Source organism: Myxine glutinosa, chromosome 5 (assembly GCF_964187855.1).
Source record: "Myxine glutinosa chromosome 5, kmMyxGlut1.1, whole genome shotgun sequence".
NCBI lineage: Eukaryota > Metazoa > Chordata > Myxini > Myxiniformes > Myxinidae > Myxine > Myxine glutinosa.
In genome coordinates, this window is record NC_136265.1 from 113,039,885 (window position 1) to 113,060,166 (window position 20,282).

Below are 20,282 nucleotides of genomic sequence, written 5' to 3' on the forward strand. Positions count from 1 at the left end.
CAATTTACTTTGAAAGAATTCCCAGCATGAGTTGATGTCAGAGGCGGTAGAGATGGGAGACCAGTCCAGATGATTGATGGCTGCTTGAAGACCGTGCCAGTTCGCCTGAGTGAAATGCCAGACTCGTCGACGCTGAGGAGGCTCTCTGAGAATGGTCAGAGAGATGTCCACTTTGACAAGCACATGATCAGATGAGCCGATTGGAGCAGAAGAAGAGCAGCAGACATTTTCAGGGAAGTTAGTCATAACCAAATCTAGAATAGAAGATGCTCCGTTGACTGAGATCCGGGTCGGGAAATTGACAGATTGTGTCAGTCCCAGTGAGTCGCAGAGTATGAGTTTAATACATGGATGAGTTTAATACAAGAGTGGATGTGTATGGTAAATATAGAATGTTTAATATAAGAGTGGATGTATATGGTAAATATAGAATGTTTAATATAAGAGTGGATGTATGTGGTAAATATAGAATGTTTAATATAAGAGTGGATGTATATGGTAAATATAAAATGTTTAATATAAGAGTGGATGTATATGGTAAATATAGAATGTTTAATACAAGAGTGGATGTATATTGTAAATAAAGAATGTTTAATATAAGAGTGGATGTATATGGTAAATATAGAATGTTTAATATAAGAGTGGATGTGTATGGTAAATATAGAATGTTTAATATAAGAGTGGATGTGTATGGTAAATATAGAATGTTTAATATAAGAGTGGATGTATATGGTAAATATAGAATGTTTAATATAAGAGTGGATGTATATGGTAAATATAAAATGTTTAATATAAGAGTGGATGTATATGGTAAATAGAGAATGTTTAATATAAGAGTGGATGTATATGGTAAATATAAAATGTTTAATGTAAGAGTGGATGTATATGGTAAATATAGAATGTTTAATACAAGAGTGGATGTATATTGTAAATATAGAATGTTTAATATAAGAGTGGATGTATATGGTAAATATAGAATGTTTAATATAAGAGTGGATGTGTATGGTAAATATAGAATGTTTAATATAAGAGTGGATGTGTATGGTAAATATAGAATGTTTAATATAAGAGTGGATGTGTATGGTAAATATAGAATGTTTAATATAAGAGTGGATGTGTATGGTAAATATAGAATGTTTAATATAAGAGTGGATGTATATGGTAAATATAGAATGTTTAATATAAGAGTGGATGTGTATGGTAAATATAGAATGTTTAATATAAGAGTGGATGTGTATGGTAAATATAGAATGTTTAATATAAGAGTGGATGTGTATGGTAAATATAGAATGTTTAATATAAGAGTGGATGTATATGGTAAATATAGAATGTTTAATATAAGAGTGGATGTGTATGGTAAATATAGAATGTTTAATATAAGAGTGGATGTGTATGGTAAATATAGAATGTTTAATATAAGAGTGGATGTGTATGGTAAATATAGAATGTTTAATATAAGAGTGGATGTATATGGTAAATATAGAATGTTTAATATAAGAGTGGATGTGTATGGTAAATATAGAATGTGTAATACAAGGCTGGATTTACATGGTAAATATAGAATGTGTCATACAAGAGTGGATGTATATTGTAAATATAGAATGTTTAATACAAGAGTGGATGTATATGGTAAATATAGAATGTGTAATACAAGAGTGGATGTATATGGTAAATATAGAATGTGTAATACAAGAGTGGATGTATATGGTAAATATAGAATGTTTAATACAAGAGTGGATTTACATGGTAAATATAGAATGTTTAATTCAAGAGTGGATTTACATGGTAATTATCGGATGTTTTATATAAAAGTTGTGAGGATTTACCTTCCTTTTACCTCCATCCTACTGACAAGCCCCTTCATGTTTCCTCGCCTCAGCTACATCTGCAGCATCTCATCTAAAAACTCGTCTAACTCTGATGATTTGTTCTGTGTGGACAACATCCGAAAGGAGATGATTGCACAGCAGCTTGTGTGCCTTGCCAAGTACCTTGACTTGTCAGATGAAGCAGGAAGGTATATTATTCACGTTTTATTAACCGTTCTTGCAGAGTGTTCGTTTGTAAAATAAGGTCCTTTATAATCAATTGATATATTGAAAACCAGTTTAATTGCATCATTTCCTCACCTCAACTAGGCACAAGCTCCTAACCACAGTGAGTCATTTGTTATCCGATTCTTTCCTTCCGCTGAGTTTGGCTCCTCCACTTGCCTCGCTTCTTTTCACCTTGGAAACGCTTCCCGATCGCCGTCTGCAATTGGTAAGTTTACCCTCGTTGTACTGATCATTGCTTTGGAAATTCTAGATCTGTTATCGGGTATCATTGATTAACGATGTACAGGGCCTTCAGAAAGTATTCACACCCCTTGGCTTTTTACAGCGTAGCCCGTAGGGCAAAGACGTCGAGAACAGTGTTTGGCTGTCTGTATGTATGTATGTATGTATGTATGTATGTATGTATGTCATGGATTTGAATCCCTTCCCCCGGAATAAGCACCTTGTTAAACTCGGACAGTGTACCAGAGGTTTATTATAGATAAGAATACATGCATGGGAGACGTGCATGGGAGACATCTACAGCCGGCCCCAACATCTCAGCGAGCCACAACCCGTAGTCGGCTTCATATACTTTTCTCAAAGATCAAAGATCTCAAAACATCGTCCCAAGTTCTCCCCAATGCCACAGACTGCCGCTTCGAAGAGAAATTGTACAGAGTTGACAAGCAGGCTAAGCCTCAAAGGGAAAGAGTGTTTTGCAAGGTCAAACATGGGATTTTGTCAACAGTTTTTCAAAGTCCGACAACCAGATGCCAGGGAATTTGGTCACAGGGTTTTTCAACCTGGAACACTGCTGCCCCCCTCAGGATAGGGAATCTATGAAATCTTCTTCATGTATGTATGTCCCTCACAAACGTACACCAATCCGACCTGAGGATCTCGTCACATGACAGGGTGATGTGATTACATTAGTGATGTAATTACGGTGTACAACGGCTGACTCCACACTCTGCCATTTTGATTCCTATGCCGTTCAGGCTGAATTTTTCATGCAGTGTGAAACAAACAAACCGTTGGTGACCATCAAATGTCAAAAGCGTAGGCGTCAGGGTCTTCGAACGACACAGTACTTATAGGCCTTCGGCTTCATGCCTTCAGGCCGTGTCGGTCAAATTGGCCCAGGTTTCTTAATGCAGTAGTATTGGTTTTTTAATAAAAATAATAACGTTAATAATAATAATGAATGAATGAATGAAATGAATGATCGTTTTAAGGCCATTTTCCCCGCTAGAGCGGGGGTTAGCCTTGCGGGCCCCATGACAATCATGCTTCCCTGTTTGAGGCAATGTTTTTATGGCCGGATGCCCTTCCTGACGCTAACCCTTGGTCACGCTCTTACGATGCGCAGGGATACGGTGTACCTATTCTAAGCCGGAGTACACATCGGGATCATTCATCCCAGCAAGCTGGTACTCAATTTGCCGACCTCGGAAGGATGACAGGCTGAGTCAACCCCCCTGGCGTTAATTCAGCGATCGACCGGGATTCGAACCCAGGATCCTCGGATCCCAAGCCAGCACCCTAACCGCTAAACCAACACCAGGTTAATAATAATATAATAATAATAATAATAATATAGAAAATATAATCTTAAGACTGCAATCCCTTTGTCGTGACTGCAAATTTCCTGGATTGAAGCGGTGTATGGATGGTTCATTGTTGACTCGAAACATATAGCATAAACCAGTCTCAATGAAATCTCTTCGTTTCCATGGTTACAGCAGCTTCGAGACTTATAGTACTTCAAAATAATTTAATACTTGCATTATTACCCTCGCCAGAGGAGAGGGTATTGCATTTGAGTCTGTTTGTTTGTCTGCTTGTTTGTCTGTTTGTCCGCACAGAATAAATATGATTTTCTCTGCATCCGTTGGTCCGATTGACAGGAAATTTTCACCATATGTGCAACTCCACCTGCAGAATTTTTTAAATGATAATGATGACGTCATCGGTCACGTAGTTCGGCCGCCATCTTGGAAAAACCGAAAAACTGCACCTCTATATCTCCGAAAGTGCTGAATTGAAAAAATTTAGACATGGCTCATTGTAAAGAACTCTCCATGGGGAATAAAATATGTTAATGATGATGTCATAGGTTCCTCCATTATGACATCATAATTCGACAAGTACAAAACTTCATCCGATCAAGATGAAATTTCTTGAGCATAATCTCGGAATAAATTAGTTTAGAAACAAATAATGATGTCATCGGTCACGTGGTTCGGCCGCCATCTTGGAAAAACCGAAACCCTTGATCCAAAATGGCCGATAAAAAGTACATTCCAGCAAGTTTTCCGGCAATTCCTCTGACCGATTTTTTTGTTTGTTTGTTTGTCCAGGCGATATCTCAGCCATCCTTTGAGCTAGGAAGCTGAAAGTTCGGCACAACAGTGAGTAAGTTCTTTGGCAAAAACGTATTTTTTTGTTTATTGATTAATCAATTAATTGATTAGTTACTTAATTATTATCGATTAATGAAGTACTTATTTATTTTCTTTCTCATCTGGGAATTATCTCAGGCACCTTTTGAGTTAGGAAGTTGATATTTTGACACGACAATGACCAAGTGATTTGGCTACAAAGGATATTTTTGATTTATTGATTAATCAATTCATTGATTAATTATTTATTAATTTATTAATTATTTGATTTTTTCCGATTAATGACTTATTTAATTAATTTTCAAAACATTACAGCTTCAGATGAATCACTTGTGGTTTAGGTATGCCATTAACCAATTGATTAAGAAAATATGTCATGATAATTATTTATTGATTTTAATTAGACAATTCATCAATCGATTATTGTACACCTCTCCCACCCAACACAGTCTCTATGCGCTGCATGTCGGCATTGCCGGGTGCATCCTCTAGCGTGGCAGATATTGCCCCCTTCGGTGCCCGGCAATGATGCCATGCAGCGCCTGGAGATGGCATAGGAAGGGAGCGGTGCACAACAACTGGAGTGAAAACCGAGTACTCCCTGTCAGCGTGCCTCATTGCCGAGCCCCCTTCGTTGCCCGGCAGTGACGTCATGCAGCGTCTGGAGGTGGAATATGAAAGGAGCGGTGTACAACAGAAACATTTACAAAATTGGGCTTTGAAAAGGAGATTAATCTGGGAAAACCAAATCTGAAAACGTTATCTGCTCATGGGATTCCAGAGAGTGTAGACTGTAGAGGCTTCGGGTAATATGACGCCCTTAGCAAAGTGTGATTTATACAACAAGAGATATTTTTATAAACCACAAGTGTGAAAAAGCTCCAGAACTTGAGTTAACGTACATCAAACCACGGTTTTTCGAAGCTATCCACGCTCTCACGCTTTCGAAGTGAAGTAATTGTTCACAATTGTATTTTTGTCGAAACTGTATTTATCTTTCGGGGTGTGCACCTATAGTGTGTGCCCAGGAAGATTCTTGGTGTTAATCTTTCATACCTGTATAAAAAATTGTGGGTTATTTTGTGCCGCTTTTTTGTGGCCTAGTACTTTGTTTCCTCCCTTGAGGCTTTTTTTCTCTCAGCGGTCGATTGTGGTCCATTTACTTTCGTTCTCAGTTTTTCCCAGTCTTTTCACCCCATACTTCCTTGTTTAAAATCTTAACAAAAAAAAAAACATTTCCTTTGTTCTTATTCGTTGTTCGTATTCGTTTATTCGTTGTTCTTATTCGTTCGTTCGTTCTTCGACCACGTGTTTCACCCCCATTTCCTCAGATAGTTTTCACTGCTCAATTTAAAAATGTTAAAACTTTCCCCTGAAGTGCTGTATTCTGTCGTATATTATAACACCTTTTTTTCTTCTTCTTTAAAAGGGTGCTTTCGACTTGCACACCAAATCTATTCATTCCAAAAAAAAAATCCATCTCTTACAGTTCCTCTTTTCTACATTCCCTAAACTCTCCTGCACTCCATCCCCCCTCCAGCGTCCTTAAACGTATCTTTGGCACGAAGGTCACAAGATACTCATTTTGCAACAAATGTTCGTTTCCCATTAATCGTACAACACTTTCTAAATTCCAATCTCACCCCTCCCCTCCAAATCTTCCCCATCACCCATCCCTTTCAAATCTCCCACCTTGCCCCTCCCCTCCAAATCTTCCCCATCACCCATCCCTTTCAAATGTCCCCCCTTGCCCCTCCCCTCCAAATCTTCCCCATCACCCATCCCTTTCAAATCTCCCCCCTTGCCCCTTCCCTCCTAAACTCCTCCCGCACCCCTCCCCTCCGAGGCTCCCCCCTCACCCCTCCCCTCCAAATCTTCCCCATCTCCCATCCCTTTGAAATCCCCCCCCCTTGCCCCTTGCCTCATAAACTCCCCCCTCGCCCTTCCCCTTCAAATCTCCCCGCCCTCATTTTTTCTCCATTTCCCCCCTCTCACCCCTCCTCCTCAAAGCGTCCTCCCCACTTCTTCCCCCTTCCAACTCTCACCTCCATCTCCCCCAACCTTCTGCCTCGCTCTGCCCCCCCCCCCCTCAAATAACACCTCACTGTGTCTCACCCAATCACCATCAAACCTTTTGTCCACCCCATCCTTCCCTTTCTCATGTTTGTCCTCATCTCATCTTTCTTTGTCCACCCCAGAATGACAGAGATCTGTAATCTGGTGGTGAAAGAAGGCCGCATTCCAGTGGATTGGGAACTGAGTACCCTCGTCCCTCTATACAAGGGGAAAGGTGACCCTCTGGAGTGTGGCTCGTACCGAGCGATAAAGTTATTGGAGCATGGAATGAAGGTATTGGAAAGGGTGTTGGAGAGGAGGATAAGGAAGAAAGTGAAGATCGACGAAATGCAGTTTGGATTCATGCCAGGAAGAGGAACGACAGACGCACTTTTCATTGTGAGGCAGTTGCAGGAGAAGTACATGGAGAAGAGGAAGAAGTTGTTTCTTGGGTTTGTTGATCTGGAGAAAGCATTCGATAGGGTACCACGCAAAGTATTGACATGGGCATTGAGGAAGTTAGGAGTGGAGGAATGGTTGATCAGAGTAGTGATGGCAATGTACAAAAGAGCACGGACAGCTGTAAGGACCAAGGACGGGAACAGTGGTGAGTTTGAGGTGAAGGTGGGAGTGCATCAGGGGTCGGTACCAAGTCCACTACTATTTGTAGCTGTGATGGAGGTGCTGGCTCAGAACGTAAAGGAGGGTTTACCATGGGAGTTGTTGTATGCAGATGATCTGGTGTTTATTGCGGAAAGTATGGATGGACTGAAGGAAAAGATGAACACGTGGAAGGAATGTATGGAGACAAAAGGTCTGAAGGTGAATATCGGAAAGACGAAGGTGATGGCAAGTGGTAAAGCATGTCGTGAGGTGGAAAGAACTGGGAAGTGGCCCTGTGCTGTGTGTAGGAAGGGTGTCGGAGTGAACTCCATTCAATGTACAATGTGCGCTGAGTGGGTTCATCAAAAATGTAGTGGTCTGAGAGGGTCATTAACCAGTGTGGCAGCTACATTCAAATGTAAGGTGTGCACAGAGGGAGCTGCAGATGGAGGAAATGTTGAGTTGGATCTTGGAGACGGCGTGAAGCTGGAAGGTGTGAAAACATTTTGCTACCTCGGAGACATGCTGAATGGAGAAGGTGGATCAGACTCGGCAACGGTTGCTCGAGTGAGATGTGCATGGAAGAAGTTTCGGGAACTGAGTGGCGTGCTGATGATGAGGGGAGTGTCGTTGAAGCTGAAGGGAAAGGTGTATGCTGCATGTGTGAGAAGTGTTATGATTTATGGGAGCGAGACATGGGTAATGAATGTAGAGCAGCAACGAAGATTGGAAAGGGTGGAAATGCGAATGGTTCGGTGGATGTGTGGAGTATCGTTGAGAGAGAGGAAGAAAAATGATGAATTGCGAAAGATGATGGGAATAGAGCCTGTGATTGATGCTGTGAAGAGGAACAGGTTGAGATGGTTTGGTCATGTGTTGAGGAAGGATGAAAGTGACTGGTTGAGAAGAGTGATGGAAATGAATGTAGAAGGAAGCAGAGGACGGGGAAGACCGAGAAAGACTTGGCTAAAGATGGTGGAAGAAGAAATGCGGGCAAGGGGGTTAACAAGGAGAGATGCAGAAAATAGGGCAAAATGGAGAAGATTGTCATGGGAACCGCAAGGCTAACCCCCGCTCTAGCAGGGAAAATGGCCTTTAAAATGCATGTTGTTTGTGTTGTTGTATCCTTCCCTTTCTCCTAGCTATTCTGAAATCTCTGACACACTTTCAACAGCTCTCCCTACCTCTTCTACCTCTTCCACATCTTACCCTACCCCTCCCCCCCCCCCCCCCCCTGTTCTGTATCCGATGCTCCCCCTTCCCCTTCATTAATGGTATGGACCTCAAACATCCGGGGCCTTCGCTCAAACTTGACTTATCTCTCCATTCAGGTTGCTTCTGACAAACCAGACTTGATCTGCTTAACAGAAACTTTCCTCCTTCATGATGTCTCTGATTCCTTAGTATCTCTCCCGGGTTACTCCCTCCTCCGGTATGATAGACCTGAGCCTCGTCCTGGAGGTGGGGTTGCTATCTTTATCAAAAACACTCTTCCTCACTCGCCCTGCACTGCACTCTCTCCACCTCACCACCAGGAGTACCTCTGGCTATGGCTTCCCCTTCGCTCCCACCTTTTGTTCATATGTGTGTTGTACCGTCCACCAAACAGTGATGACTCGATCTACATCTCGCTGTCTGATAATATGGACCAACTTCTATCCACTCATCCCAACTCTCTCTTCCTCATATGTGGCGACTTCAATTGTCACCATGCCAGTTGGCTGGGTGTGGGCACCTCTCTCACCAGCCATGGCTCCTCATCAAAGGACTTCTGCGACTCACTGGGACTGACACAATCTGTCAATTTCCCGACCCGGATCTCAGGCAACGGAGCATCTTCTCTTTGAGACTTGGTTATGACTAACTTCCCTGCAAATGTCTCCTGCTCTTCTTCTGCTCCAATCTGCTCATCTGATCATGTGCTTGTTAAAGTGGACATCTCTCTGACCATTCTCAGAGAGCCTCCTTAGTGTCGACGAGTCTGGCATTTCACTCAGGCCGACTGGCACGGTCTTCAAACAGCCATCAATCATCTGGACTGGTCTCCCATCTCTACCGCCTCTGACATCAACTCATCCTGGGAATTCTTCCAAAGTGAATTGCTCTCTCACATGCACAGATTTATCCCATCTCGCCTTCAGTTGTCATACCCTTCCTCCCGTCCATGGTACACGGAATGTTGTGGTGATGCAGTTGCCCAGAAACAACTTGCCTTCGCCTCCTGGAAATCAAATCCAACGGAAGGAAATCTCATTTCCTTTCACAAAGCCTGAAACAAGTGTGTCCACCCTCAGGAGAGCCAGGAAACAATATCTCTCCACTCTCAAGACCGAACTCTCAAACCTGTCTCCCTCTTCCAAATCCTGGTGGCGTCTGGTCAAATCCGTTCCTGGTGTTTGTTCCCCCTCCACCCCCTCGCTTACCTCAAACGGCTACACTGCTGACTCCGCACGTGAAAAAGCTGAATGCCTCAACTCTGTGTTTGCCTCTAAATCTTGTGTCCCAAACCCATCCCTCTCCATACCCAACGTACCCAGTTGTACCCAGCTGTTCCTGGACTCTGTGTCCTTTTCTCCTGACAAGGTGGAAAAGTTTCTGTCAACCCTCGACTCTGATTCTGCAACTGGACCTGACGGCATCAGTCCACGGGTCCTAAAATCCTGCTCCGCCGCTCTTTCACTCCCTCTCTGTTCTCTTCACCCTCTCTTTTGCTCGAGGTCATCTGCCATCACCTTGGAAATCAGCCAACATCACCGCTTTACACCAAAAAGGTGCAAAAACAGATCCTTGCAACTACAGACCAATCAGCCTTCTCCCAATTATCAGCAAAGTCATGGAATCCATAATTGCTTCAGATATCAAATTTTTCCTTTTCTCAAATGGCTCAATTTTTTTTTTTTCTCTTTTTTTTTTCTCAAATTTCTCAATTTCTCAAATCTCAATTTTCTCAAATTTCTCAAATTTCTCAAATGGCTTGATCTCTGATCATCAATTTGGTTTCAGACCAGGTCATGAGGTCACTCTACTCTGGACATGCTGCTTCTGCTGTCTCAACAATGGATGCAGGTCCTCAATGCCAAACAGGAAATTAGAGCTGTCTCCCTTGACATATCTCGTGCCTTCGATACGGTCTGGCACCCCGCTCTGCTCACCAAACTCTCCTCCTTTGGTATCCATGGAAATCTCCACGCATGGCTGGCGGACTTCCTCTCTAGTCGTAGTCAACATGTGGCCCTGAATGGGTTTCTCTCATCTCCTCTTCCTGTTCAGGCTGGAGTTCCCCAAGGCAGTGTTCTGGGCCCTGTGCTTTTTCTGGTCTTCATCAATGATCTATTTGACTCTCTTGAAAATCCTCTGTATCTCTTTGCTGATGACTCCACTCTCTGCCGCTCCATTCCTCATCCCTCAGATCGGCAGTCTGCAGCCTCCTCACTCTCTGCAGACCTGGACAAAATCACAGACTGGTCAAACAAGTGGAACATGTCTTTCAATCATGACAAATCTCACACTCTTCCTTTGTCTCTCCGAAAAGACCGACTGGACAACCCTCCCATCCACTTTCTGAATAATCCTCTCCAAGAAGTTCTGTCACTCAAGCTTTTGGGTCTCACTATCTGCCATGATCTTTCCTGGGAAAACCACTTTTCAAATCTGGCCTCCAAAGCCAGTCGCCGACTGGGCATCCTCCGTCGTGTGAAGTCCTTCCTTGGCACACCTGAGCTCCTCACCACATACAGGGCTTTCATCAGCAGCTCAATGGAATACTGTTCTCCCCTCTAGGCCGGTGCTCCTGCCTTACACCGAGCTCGGATTCACGCTGTTAAAACCAAAGCTTTCAGAATCATTGGAATCTCCCACGATGAAGCTAACTCCGAGGGCCTTTCACTTACTCACCGCAGGCAGGTTGCTGGGCTTTCTGTCTTCTGCCGACTCTTCTCTGGCCTTGCTCCTCCAGCTCTCTATGTGTTCTGTCCCCCAAATATTCCTGCTGATCACACAAGATGTGCCAGCAACCCTCTTATGGTTTAACTGCCAAAATCAAGATTCTCTGCTCACCTTCACTCCTTCATTGCTCTTTTCTCCCGCCTATGGAACAAACTCCCCCACTCTCTTCAATCCCACTCCTCCATCCAAGTCTTTAAAACAGCTGTTCACCACCATCTCTTATCTTCCCCCATCCAAAACCTTGGATCTTTTCCACCCCTGCTAATTTCGCCCCAGATTCACTTTTTTGAAATGCCAACTTCCTTCCTGGAAGTCCTTGCAGTGTCCTTGTGTTTTATACTTCTGCCACGCCTCCTCCCCCCAAGCCCTCTGTAGGGGAAGTAGTGGGGGAGACTCAAGACTCCAATGACCGGACACAGGTTTTACAAAAGGTCTGGTTTATTAACTGGTTATTCACTTCATTCCATTACCAAATAATACCGCTTAATTCAATGGACCAGGTTAACTCTTTTCGCATGGTCCTTCTCGTTCGGCCGATGTTCCTCCGCCACTCCCGTCGGGCAGAGGGTCTGATGATGGGCGCTCGTTCGCTCCGTCGAGCAGGAGTTATCGTGGCAAGTCTCCTTGACTCAACGTTTGCTCTGGTTTATATGGACAAACTGGAGTTAATCCCCTGTCCGCTGAATGTTAATCCTTTCTCCGCTAATGCCCCGAGGTCATGCATGCACCAAGTCCTGGCATCAGCTCGCTCCCCTCCTGCTGCGAGTTCCGTTTACCAAACGATAGGGGGGTGCTCCAGCCAGGGGCTGTGACCAGGTGGACAAGAGATTACCATGTGCGTGCACATTCTTGGCATCCATTTACGAAATCGTTACCAGTCTTTTTAATCAATAAGTTACCAGTGCCAATCAATAAGTTACACTGAGTTACACTTCCACAATTCGCTCATCTTTTTGTTTTTGTTTATATTAACCATTAATCTAAACATCAATATAAGTAAACAGTCAATCACTACAAGTAAACATCATTACAAGTATAAGTAAATAATCAATCACTGCAAGTAAACATCATTACGAGTATAAGTAAATAATCATAACTTTGGTAATCAAATTCCCTTAGGCATACACCGTCATCCTGCAAGAATCACAAAACATTTCGTTGGTCATTGACTCCTTCCATATTGTTCAATCTATTGCATTTGCATCACAAATATATTTTCAAAACAACACTTCACCATCCCCAAGATACAACAATTTCACTTCATTTTCAAGTTTTGTAAAGCATCTGCACCATCTGGCAAAAACGTTTGCCTCCACACAAATGTTGACTTTGTTTGAAAGGAAGGGCTGATCACTTGTGTTTGAATTCAGGTATGAAACATTTTCTCCTAATGTCTTCATAGCTCCTGCACTACTTCGTGTAGGATTTCGCTGTTGTGGTAACATTGCGGAGTCATAGACTGACCCTGCTCTCCTTGTAGCATTCTTGCCACTTTTTTCTGTAAACCATTGTAATTCCTGAACAAGGCCTTCACCCAGTTGTAGTCGACTTGCCTCCTCCCTCATTGTGAGTGGGCAGCAAGTATTGGTGTGACGTTGATTGGCCAGCAAGATGTGGAACAGGGATGCCGGATGCATCCACAATGATGTTGGGACCATGGTGTTCAGGTCATCCATGGTCCATACCAGGAGTGGCCCGCAGAATCGCGCACAGCTGTTGTGAAAAGGCACAGCCATTGGTTTGCAGCTCCATGCTGGCTCCCCGGAAGTTGGTGAAGTAATAACATATGTCCCCGCATTTCACAGAGGTTGCGGGTAAAATGTCGTTGTCCTGCAACTTCTGATGTGATGAATGTTCGAAGCCTTCGAACAAGAGTAAGTGATCGCCTTTCTTTCATATGTTGCAGTGTGATCCAGGCAAATGGTCACATAAATTTCCTTGGTGAAGGTAAGCATTCATCTCCAAGTTACACGGGAGAATGTCTTCATCATTCTTTGAGAAAGAGGGTGTATGCCACGATTAACTTCATTTTTTAGCCACAAATTTTCTTTCTTGAACTTCTTCCCAATTCCGTTAGCACTCCCTTCAAAATGTGATCTCGTCTTATCCTTATGCTCAGTCACATCTGAATCTGCTTTCCACACACACTGAATCAGATAGGGTACATCTTACCATGAAATCAGCATAATCATGTATATCTTCCGACAGTTTCACATTCAACAATTTGTTGTTTTCCCTTACAACATTCAAAAAGTTATATTCATTTATATGCGTCACACAAATAATATTCAATCAGGTATGTATTTCACTACTAAACTAAGAATAGCATCCACAATTGCTTTCAGGTTAATATAGTTCAAAAATTAGCTTGTGCAGGTATTTTAGCACTACTCTAAGAAAATAAATTGTATATGATTACAATCACAAACAGGAATATCTAATTCCAAACAAAAATTTTCCCAAACCAACAAATTAAGCATAATGTATTATTACCATAATTCCTCTCCACTTTTTCTTTTCCCCTTTTTTTTTCTCTAACAGTGTGTCACTCGTGGTGATATGAGTTCACTGATATTGTGATTGACACAACTCATAACATTGTCGTTATGCCATTATCTTAATTCTACTGTTTATGTCGCCATAAAAGTCTTCCTTTTCTGGTTCCACATTTCTTTCCTCATTTGTCACTTCATGCGTTATCATCGTGTTGTTGGTTACCTTATTCAAACACACCGTCACTAAGGCTTTCAAGCAAGCCACCACTAAAACAATTGCCAATATAACTACTAAACCAACAAACAAGTCTGCTACTCCTTGTATATATTCATACCTATGACATAGTTATATGTCGATGACATTCAACATTATCTATCTATAATTCCAGTAATCTCTGTGTGTCTGTGTGTATGTTTGTCTGTGACCGCTGTTTCTCGACAACCACGGGTCCGATATACTTGAAACTTGCCAGGTATATTGCTGGGGACCCGAGGATGTGCCTTTTCAAGGTTTCATATTAATCGGAGAAGTAGTTACCGAGCTATGTCCAAAAAACGATTCAACCAATCAGAGAGCAGCGAGCTATCACGTGTGCCGAACGTGGCGAACAGACTCTGCCTCGGACGGCACATTTGAGAGCGTATTCATTTATTTCACGTTGGCAAACTATGTTGGCGCTATGTTGGCGTTAAACTATGTGTTTTAAAACTAATTAAAACTAATTTGCGATTCATCGTAACTGCGATATGCGACCTTCCGGACAGTCAAATGAGGACGTCACTTCCGGACTTACGGATAGTCATAGTGACGACGTACTGATGCTGAACGTGGCGAGCAGACGCTGTAAGGTACGATCGATTGTAGTACACGTTTATAATAACTCTGCCGATACAGGCCCGATTAACTGCAGCACCATCCGAGCTGCGGCGTCGGGACGATACATTCATTGTACGGTCACATCACGCACTTACGGGCACGCCCATGGGCCCATGGGCACGCCCATGCATGCATGGGCGAAGACATTTTTTTTTTTTTTTTTGGCAAGGAACGGGCACCCACGTACGGGCACGTCCTAGTATACCAAACTAACAAGCTTCCTAAAAGGTAAATAAAGAAAATCCCTTAATATGTAACATAAATCAGATTATTTGTCTTACCCTGATCCCCCTATCTCCCGGGGTTGAACTCAATCCCCTGATCATGAGTGTAGTTGTGATACATTTTTTTTTTTTTTTCACTCATGTTGTATTAATATCAGCAGGTAATTGTATGTCATGTAGGCAAATAAATGTCACTATCCCAAGTAGGAATATCACATGTTGAAAATGTAATGTTTATCAATGCAAGGGGTGTTAAAATGTAATTCAAATGACTGTAAATCACGACTATCATTTATCTGCCACTGAATGTTCTGCTGGGCTGCTAGGTGCAGCCTTATTTTCTGTGGGATCGTCCACCTTAGCCCCATGTGCTTGTTTGCAATGAGGGGCATGAATCCAACTTTCTATTTTGGGGTCCATTTTTTTTTTTCTATTCTTATCAATCTCCTATGGTTTATCATTTCGTTCCAAGATACCGCAACCAAAGGTTTTAACCAAAGCTCTACCAAACTATTTCCAATTTGAACAAAAAATGCCAGTGAAACAATGATTCGAAGAATTAACTTCAAGGGGTCAATAAATTTATTCTATAGCCAGATCTAATTTTCCCATCCAATAGTTTGCCTTGCCACATGTCATATTATAACACTTTAATAAACCTTCGAAAAATGTTTCCCATCTCAACAAATTTCCTTTTTTTTCAAATAGCCATGTGTAACTTACGTATTTAACTACAATTTCCTCTCAATTTGTTTGGCCTAACTGGCTGCAAAAGTGGCTGCCAGCATGCAGTACCGTTTTTTATCTACCAAGGAAGTGTTCGTCCACACAAGACCTCTACCAAAATGTTGTTTGTAAAAACAAATCTGGGATTTCTGATTCCATGGATGCACACTCTCAGGACATTTTCAGGCTGCTGTTAACAATCCACTACGATAACTTAATTCCTTTACCCACAATCAAATAATTAGTACAAATTGAGGATATCATCCCTATCACATTCTTTTATAGATTCATTATGTTGGATCTAATTTTTTCCCAATAATTTTCCACTGCTGTAAGGCAGAACAATAGCTCTCATAAGTCTTTGTAATATCTCACTTCATTTACCCAGCATCGAAGAATTTATTTACTATCCATTCCCATCTGTTAACCAGTGACTTTGTTTGAACTCCAAAACTTAATTTGATGAATCCCATGTGTACAGCTACCACTTATTGAAACCCATACTTTTGTAGAAAATATCCAAGTAAGTGTTTTTATTTTAAACCCCCTTAACTGTTGCTCATCCATTTCTATGCACCCAGTGAGTACTACTGACACCAGTATGCCAATATAGGTGTGCGAGTTTAACAAATATGTTGCAGGTGCACGTGACATCGCGTTCTGAGTATAAATAACGTAACAGCGCTGTCATGTCTGCCCCTTGGTTTAAGATTCACAATGCATTCTGTTTTAAAACTCACAATAGTTCAAATCAGCAAGATTTTCTTTACTATTTTCCCATATCATCTATGCCTAATACACATCCATACATACAGCACAATTTATATGCTGATAAAATTCAAGTTTATATATATATATATATATATATATATATATATATATATATATATATATATATATATATATATATAAATAAATCCGTGAGCAGAGTATTCTGGGAAGTCAGTGTAAGACCTCTCCCAAATTTGGCTAATTTTGTACTCCCTCATTTCTTTTTATGAAGCTCATATCCATAAATAGCTGTTATTCTCATATAAATTCTATCAAAAATGGAATCCCCAAATTACTCACAATTTTACTATTAATTAATGGCTGCTCATAACCCAGCACATCAAATCTTTATATTCCATCTCCCTTGACAAAAGAGATAATGTTCATAATCAAATTCTATTTCTATTTTATTTTACGGATTCTCTGCATATTCAATCCCATCCACATAAAACTATCCATTTCCAGACAGGCACACTGTCGGTGTCAACAATCTTGTAAGATTGATACACAAAACAATAAAAAACACTAACATTGACACACAAAAATACACACACACATGCATTATGCGTATTTGTTTGCGTTGGAACTATTATTTACAGATCAAGATGGGTGTCAATTTTATTTCAATTTCATAAAATTTGTCCTTCAATTTTAGAAATGCTAATACACAAATGGACCAAAAAGTTTATTCTTAGAAAACCCCTATGATGTCACATTGAAATTACCCTTTCAGTTCCCACAATAATTTATCCAAATTTGACTACACACCCATTTGCATGTCAGTCGACCACTGACCTATCAATCATGCGGAACACTAGTCCGAAATTCCCACCTGATCATCATGTGACTCTTGTCACTTGGTTTCAAAAATTTGCAAAGCAATTGTTCCAACTTTGTAAATTTAAAATTGTGTGCCCAACATAAAAGATCCAATTTCGGCATTTGATCAATTAATTACTAATTTGCTTACAAGCAAAAGAAAGAATGAATAATTCTTGCTCCGAAAACTTTTCAGACCCAAGAATCATCGACAGTTATTCATGTTTATCCAGTAATCTAATTTGTTGAGGCCAATCGTCATTTGGGATTTGTCGCAATGAAGGCCTAATCATTGTCTGAGGTATCGGTCAGCACTGGTACCCTTGATCTTGGTTTACCCTATTAACTTGTCTTCCTTTTGGTATACGGACATCCTCTTTTCCAATGTCCCATCCGTCCACACTTGAAACACCGGTTTCTGTCGTTGCCTGGGCTGTGCACCTGTGCACTTGTATTGCTGGGCTGCATCTCTACATCCCTGAGTTGCCACTGCAATCTCTCGTTATCTCCTGAAACACGAAAAAATTCTCTGTACCGTCCTTTTTGGGGAGACAACTGGAAATCAGATGGGACAACTGTCACTTTCATTCCTAATTTCGAGGGCAGTTGTGCATTTGTCTCCTCCACTGTATCCTGTATCCTTTTTATTTTAAATTCTAGATCCGTTATCCGTTCTTGCTGTTCCCGTTGTCTGGATTCACCATCCCAAAGATGGAATGCAAGCCAGTCTACCGTTAGATTCTGTCTCTTTCTGGCTTTCAATCTTTGTTCTAATCTTTCCAATCGACTTCGCTCAAATGTACCATCTCTTGGAAACTCCTCATCATGTCCCTTTGTCCACAAATACCAATTCTCGACCTGCCTTATAGCTTCGGCACCATAACGGTCGTACATATGATGTGTACAAGTACCTTTTTGTGGAATCTCTGGTTGTCCTTGTGTATTCTTGCAGGCTCCATTTCCCATTCTGCCTTTTATCAAAGTAGCGTTGAATGTGTTGTAGCTTGTTCCAGGTTCCTCTAAAGCTTCACTCGTACCTCCAGGAAGGATCTCTCCACCTGTTCACACGGTGATTTCCAGAGAATCTCCCTCAGCTGTGGCTTTTGCACAATCCAATCTCACAGATCAGTATTTGCAGATGAGCCGGAGGGTCAGTATGAAATGGGTGAATCCTCAGGTGTCCGCTCTGTTGACGGGGAAATCACACAATGGTAACCGCACATATATATCTGTATATAAACTCACCACCTTGGTCAATTTTCCCAGGTTGTCTCCACATTGATAATATCTCGCAAAGATATCAAAGCTTCTTTCTTGAGACCGCATTTTCATCAATCAAACAATCAATATATTCAATTCAATTTATTCAGTTCAATTTATTCAGTTAAATTTATTCAATTAAATTCAATCAATTAGATTCAATCAATTAACAATTCAATCAATTATTCAATTTCAATTAATTCATCAATATTCATCAATAAATCAAATTAATCATTTTGAATGACTCCTTGCATAAGCCCTTTCCCCAATGATGTCAGGACAGGTCCATCCATTGACTGAGATCGAATCTCATCGGTCGTCACCTCTGGTTCGTACCTCATGTCAATTGATGAATCACCGTCCTGTCCTAGGGTCATATCTGACATATTTCCCCATTTTGCCTGGTCTCCACAAATTTTCTTTGCAACCACTAAAGGCAACTCATCCTTCATTCGTGAGACAGCCAAAATGGATGGCAGATATTACAGTTCTTTGGGAAAAATATCTCATCATTTTTCTTTTAATAGTACCCAAATCTCTTGGCAATATAAATTTCGTAAAACTCCTGAAATAAGACTGTAAAATTCCTTCAATCATGCTAAATTTTGAAACTCCATTGCTTGTAACACCCAATTTATCCCATAGGGCTTGAAAGTTCTTTCCCAAGTTCATGCAATCATTCTGCATTTGAACCCTATGATATCATTCATAATAATCATCATGATTTTATCGTCATGGTCCTATCATAATCATCTATTTAAAACGAACATTTCCTTTATCACCACAGCTATGTGGTATAATCAACAATAGAATAAAACTGTACATAGCAACAGGCTACCTCATGGCCACTTAGTATACCTATTGACAATAAGTCATAACAATATCGAATAATCATTGAACAATTCAAAAATCGCTTCCACTGCTCCAGCCGCAGCATTCGTCATTTTGTCTGCTCATCCGCATGACCAAAACGAAATAAAGGGAGCTCAACCATTACACAGCGCTTTTAATGGCGCATGCCATAGGACCTCAACGCAATTTCGACTCGGCCAGAAAACGAGCAAATTTTGCAGGATGTTAACTGGAATTAGTCGTGAAAATATATCCAAAATACACAAAAATACACACCCACAAAAATAAACAACAAACCCAAACAAACCCAAGGTCGACCCTCTTACACAGTAAATTACATCATTTCAGCATCGTATTGATTGCTGAAATATTCCAGGGTTTATACACACCTTAAAAGAGGTATGCGTGGTGTTGCCCCCTCCCACGTTTATTCCAGGGTTTATACACACCTTAAAAGAGGTATGCGTGGTGTTGCCCCCTCCCACTTTTAATTCCTCATTAAATTCCTCATTAAATTACTCATTAAATTACTTATTAAATTACTTATCAAATTACTTATTAAATTACTCATTAAATTACTCATTAAATTACTCATTAAATTACTTATTAAATTACTCATTAAATTACTCATTAAATTACTCATTAAATTACTTATTAAATTACTTATCAAATTACTTATTAAATTACTCATTAAATTACTCATTAAATTACTCATTAAATTACTTATTAAATTACTCATTAAGTTACTCATTAAATTACTCATTAACTTAACTTACATAGTTTCAGCATTGTATTGATTGCTGAAATATTCCAGGGTTTATACACACCTTAAAAGAGGTATGCATGGTGTTGCCCCCTCCCACGTTTATTCCAGGGTTTATACACACCTTAAAAGAGGTATGCGTGGTGTTGCCCCCTCCCACTTTTAATTACTCATTACATCGTTTCCATTAAAAAACATCGCTTCTACTGCTCCAGCCGCAGCATTTGTCACTTTGTTTGCTCATCCGCATGACCAAAACGAAATAAAGGGAGCTCAACCATTACACAGCGCTTTTAATGGCGCATGCCATAGAAACTCAACGCAATTTCGACTCGGCCAGCAAACGAGCAAATTTTGCAGGATGTTAACTGGAATTAGTCGTGAAAATATATCCAAAATACACAAAAATACACACCCACACAAATAAACAACATTTATTCCGTTCAACAGA

The 20,282-nt window shown here is 40.9% G+C and overlaps 1 protein-coding gene across 4 annotated transcripts in view; it reads left to right on the forward strand.

Moving 5' to 3' along the window:
- Positions 1 to 20,282, forward strand: part of NCAPG (non-SMC condensin I complex subunit G) — a 120,009-nt gene that overhangs the window by 51,755 nt on the left and 47,972 nt on the right. For all 4 annotated transcript variants that reach the window (XM_068116567.2, XM_068116568.2, XM_068116569.2 and 1 more), the window contains 2 exons: positions 1,880 to 2,017; positions 2,139 to 2,262. In XM_068116567.2, coding sequence (XP_067972668.2) covers positions 1,880 to 2,017; positions 2,139 to 2,262 — 262 coding nt within the window. The remainder of the gene's footprint in view (positions 1 to 1,879; positions 2,018 to 2,138; positions 2,263 to 20,282) is intronic.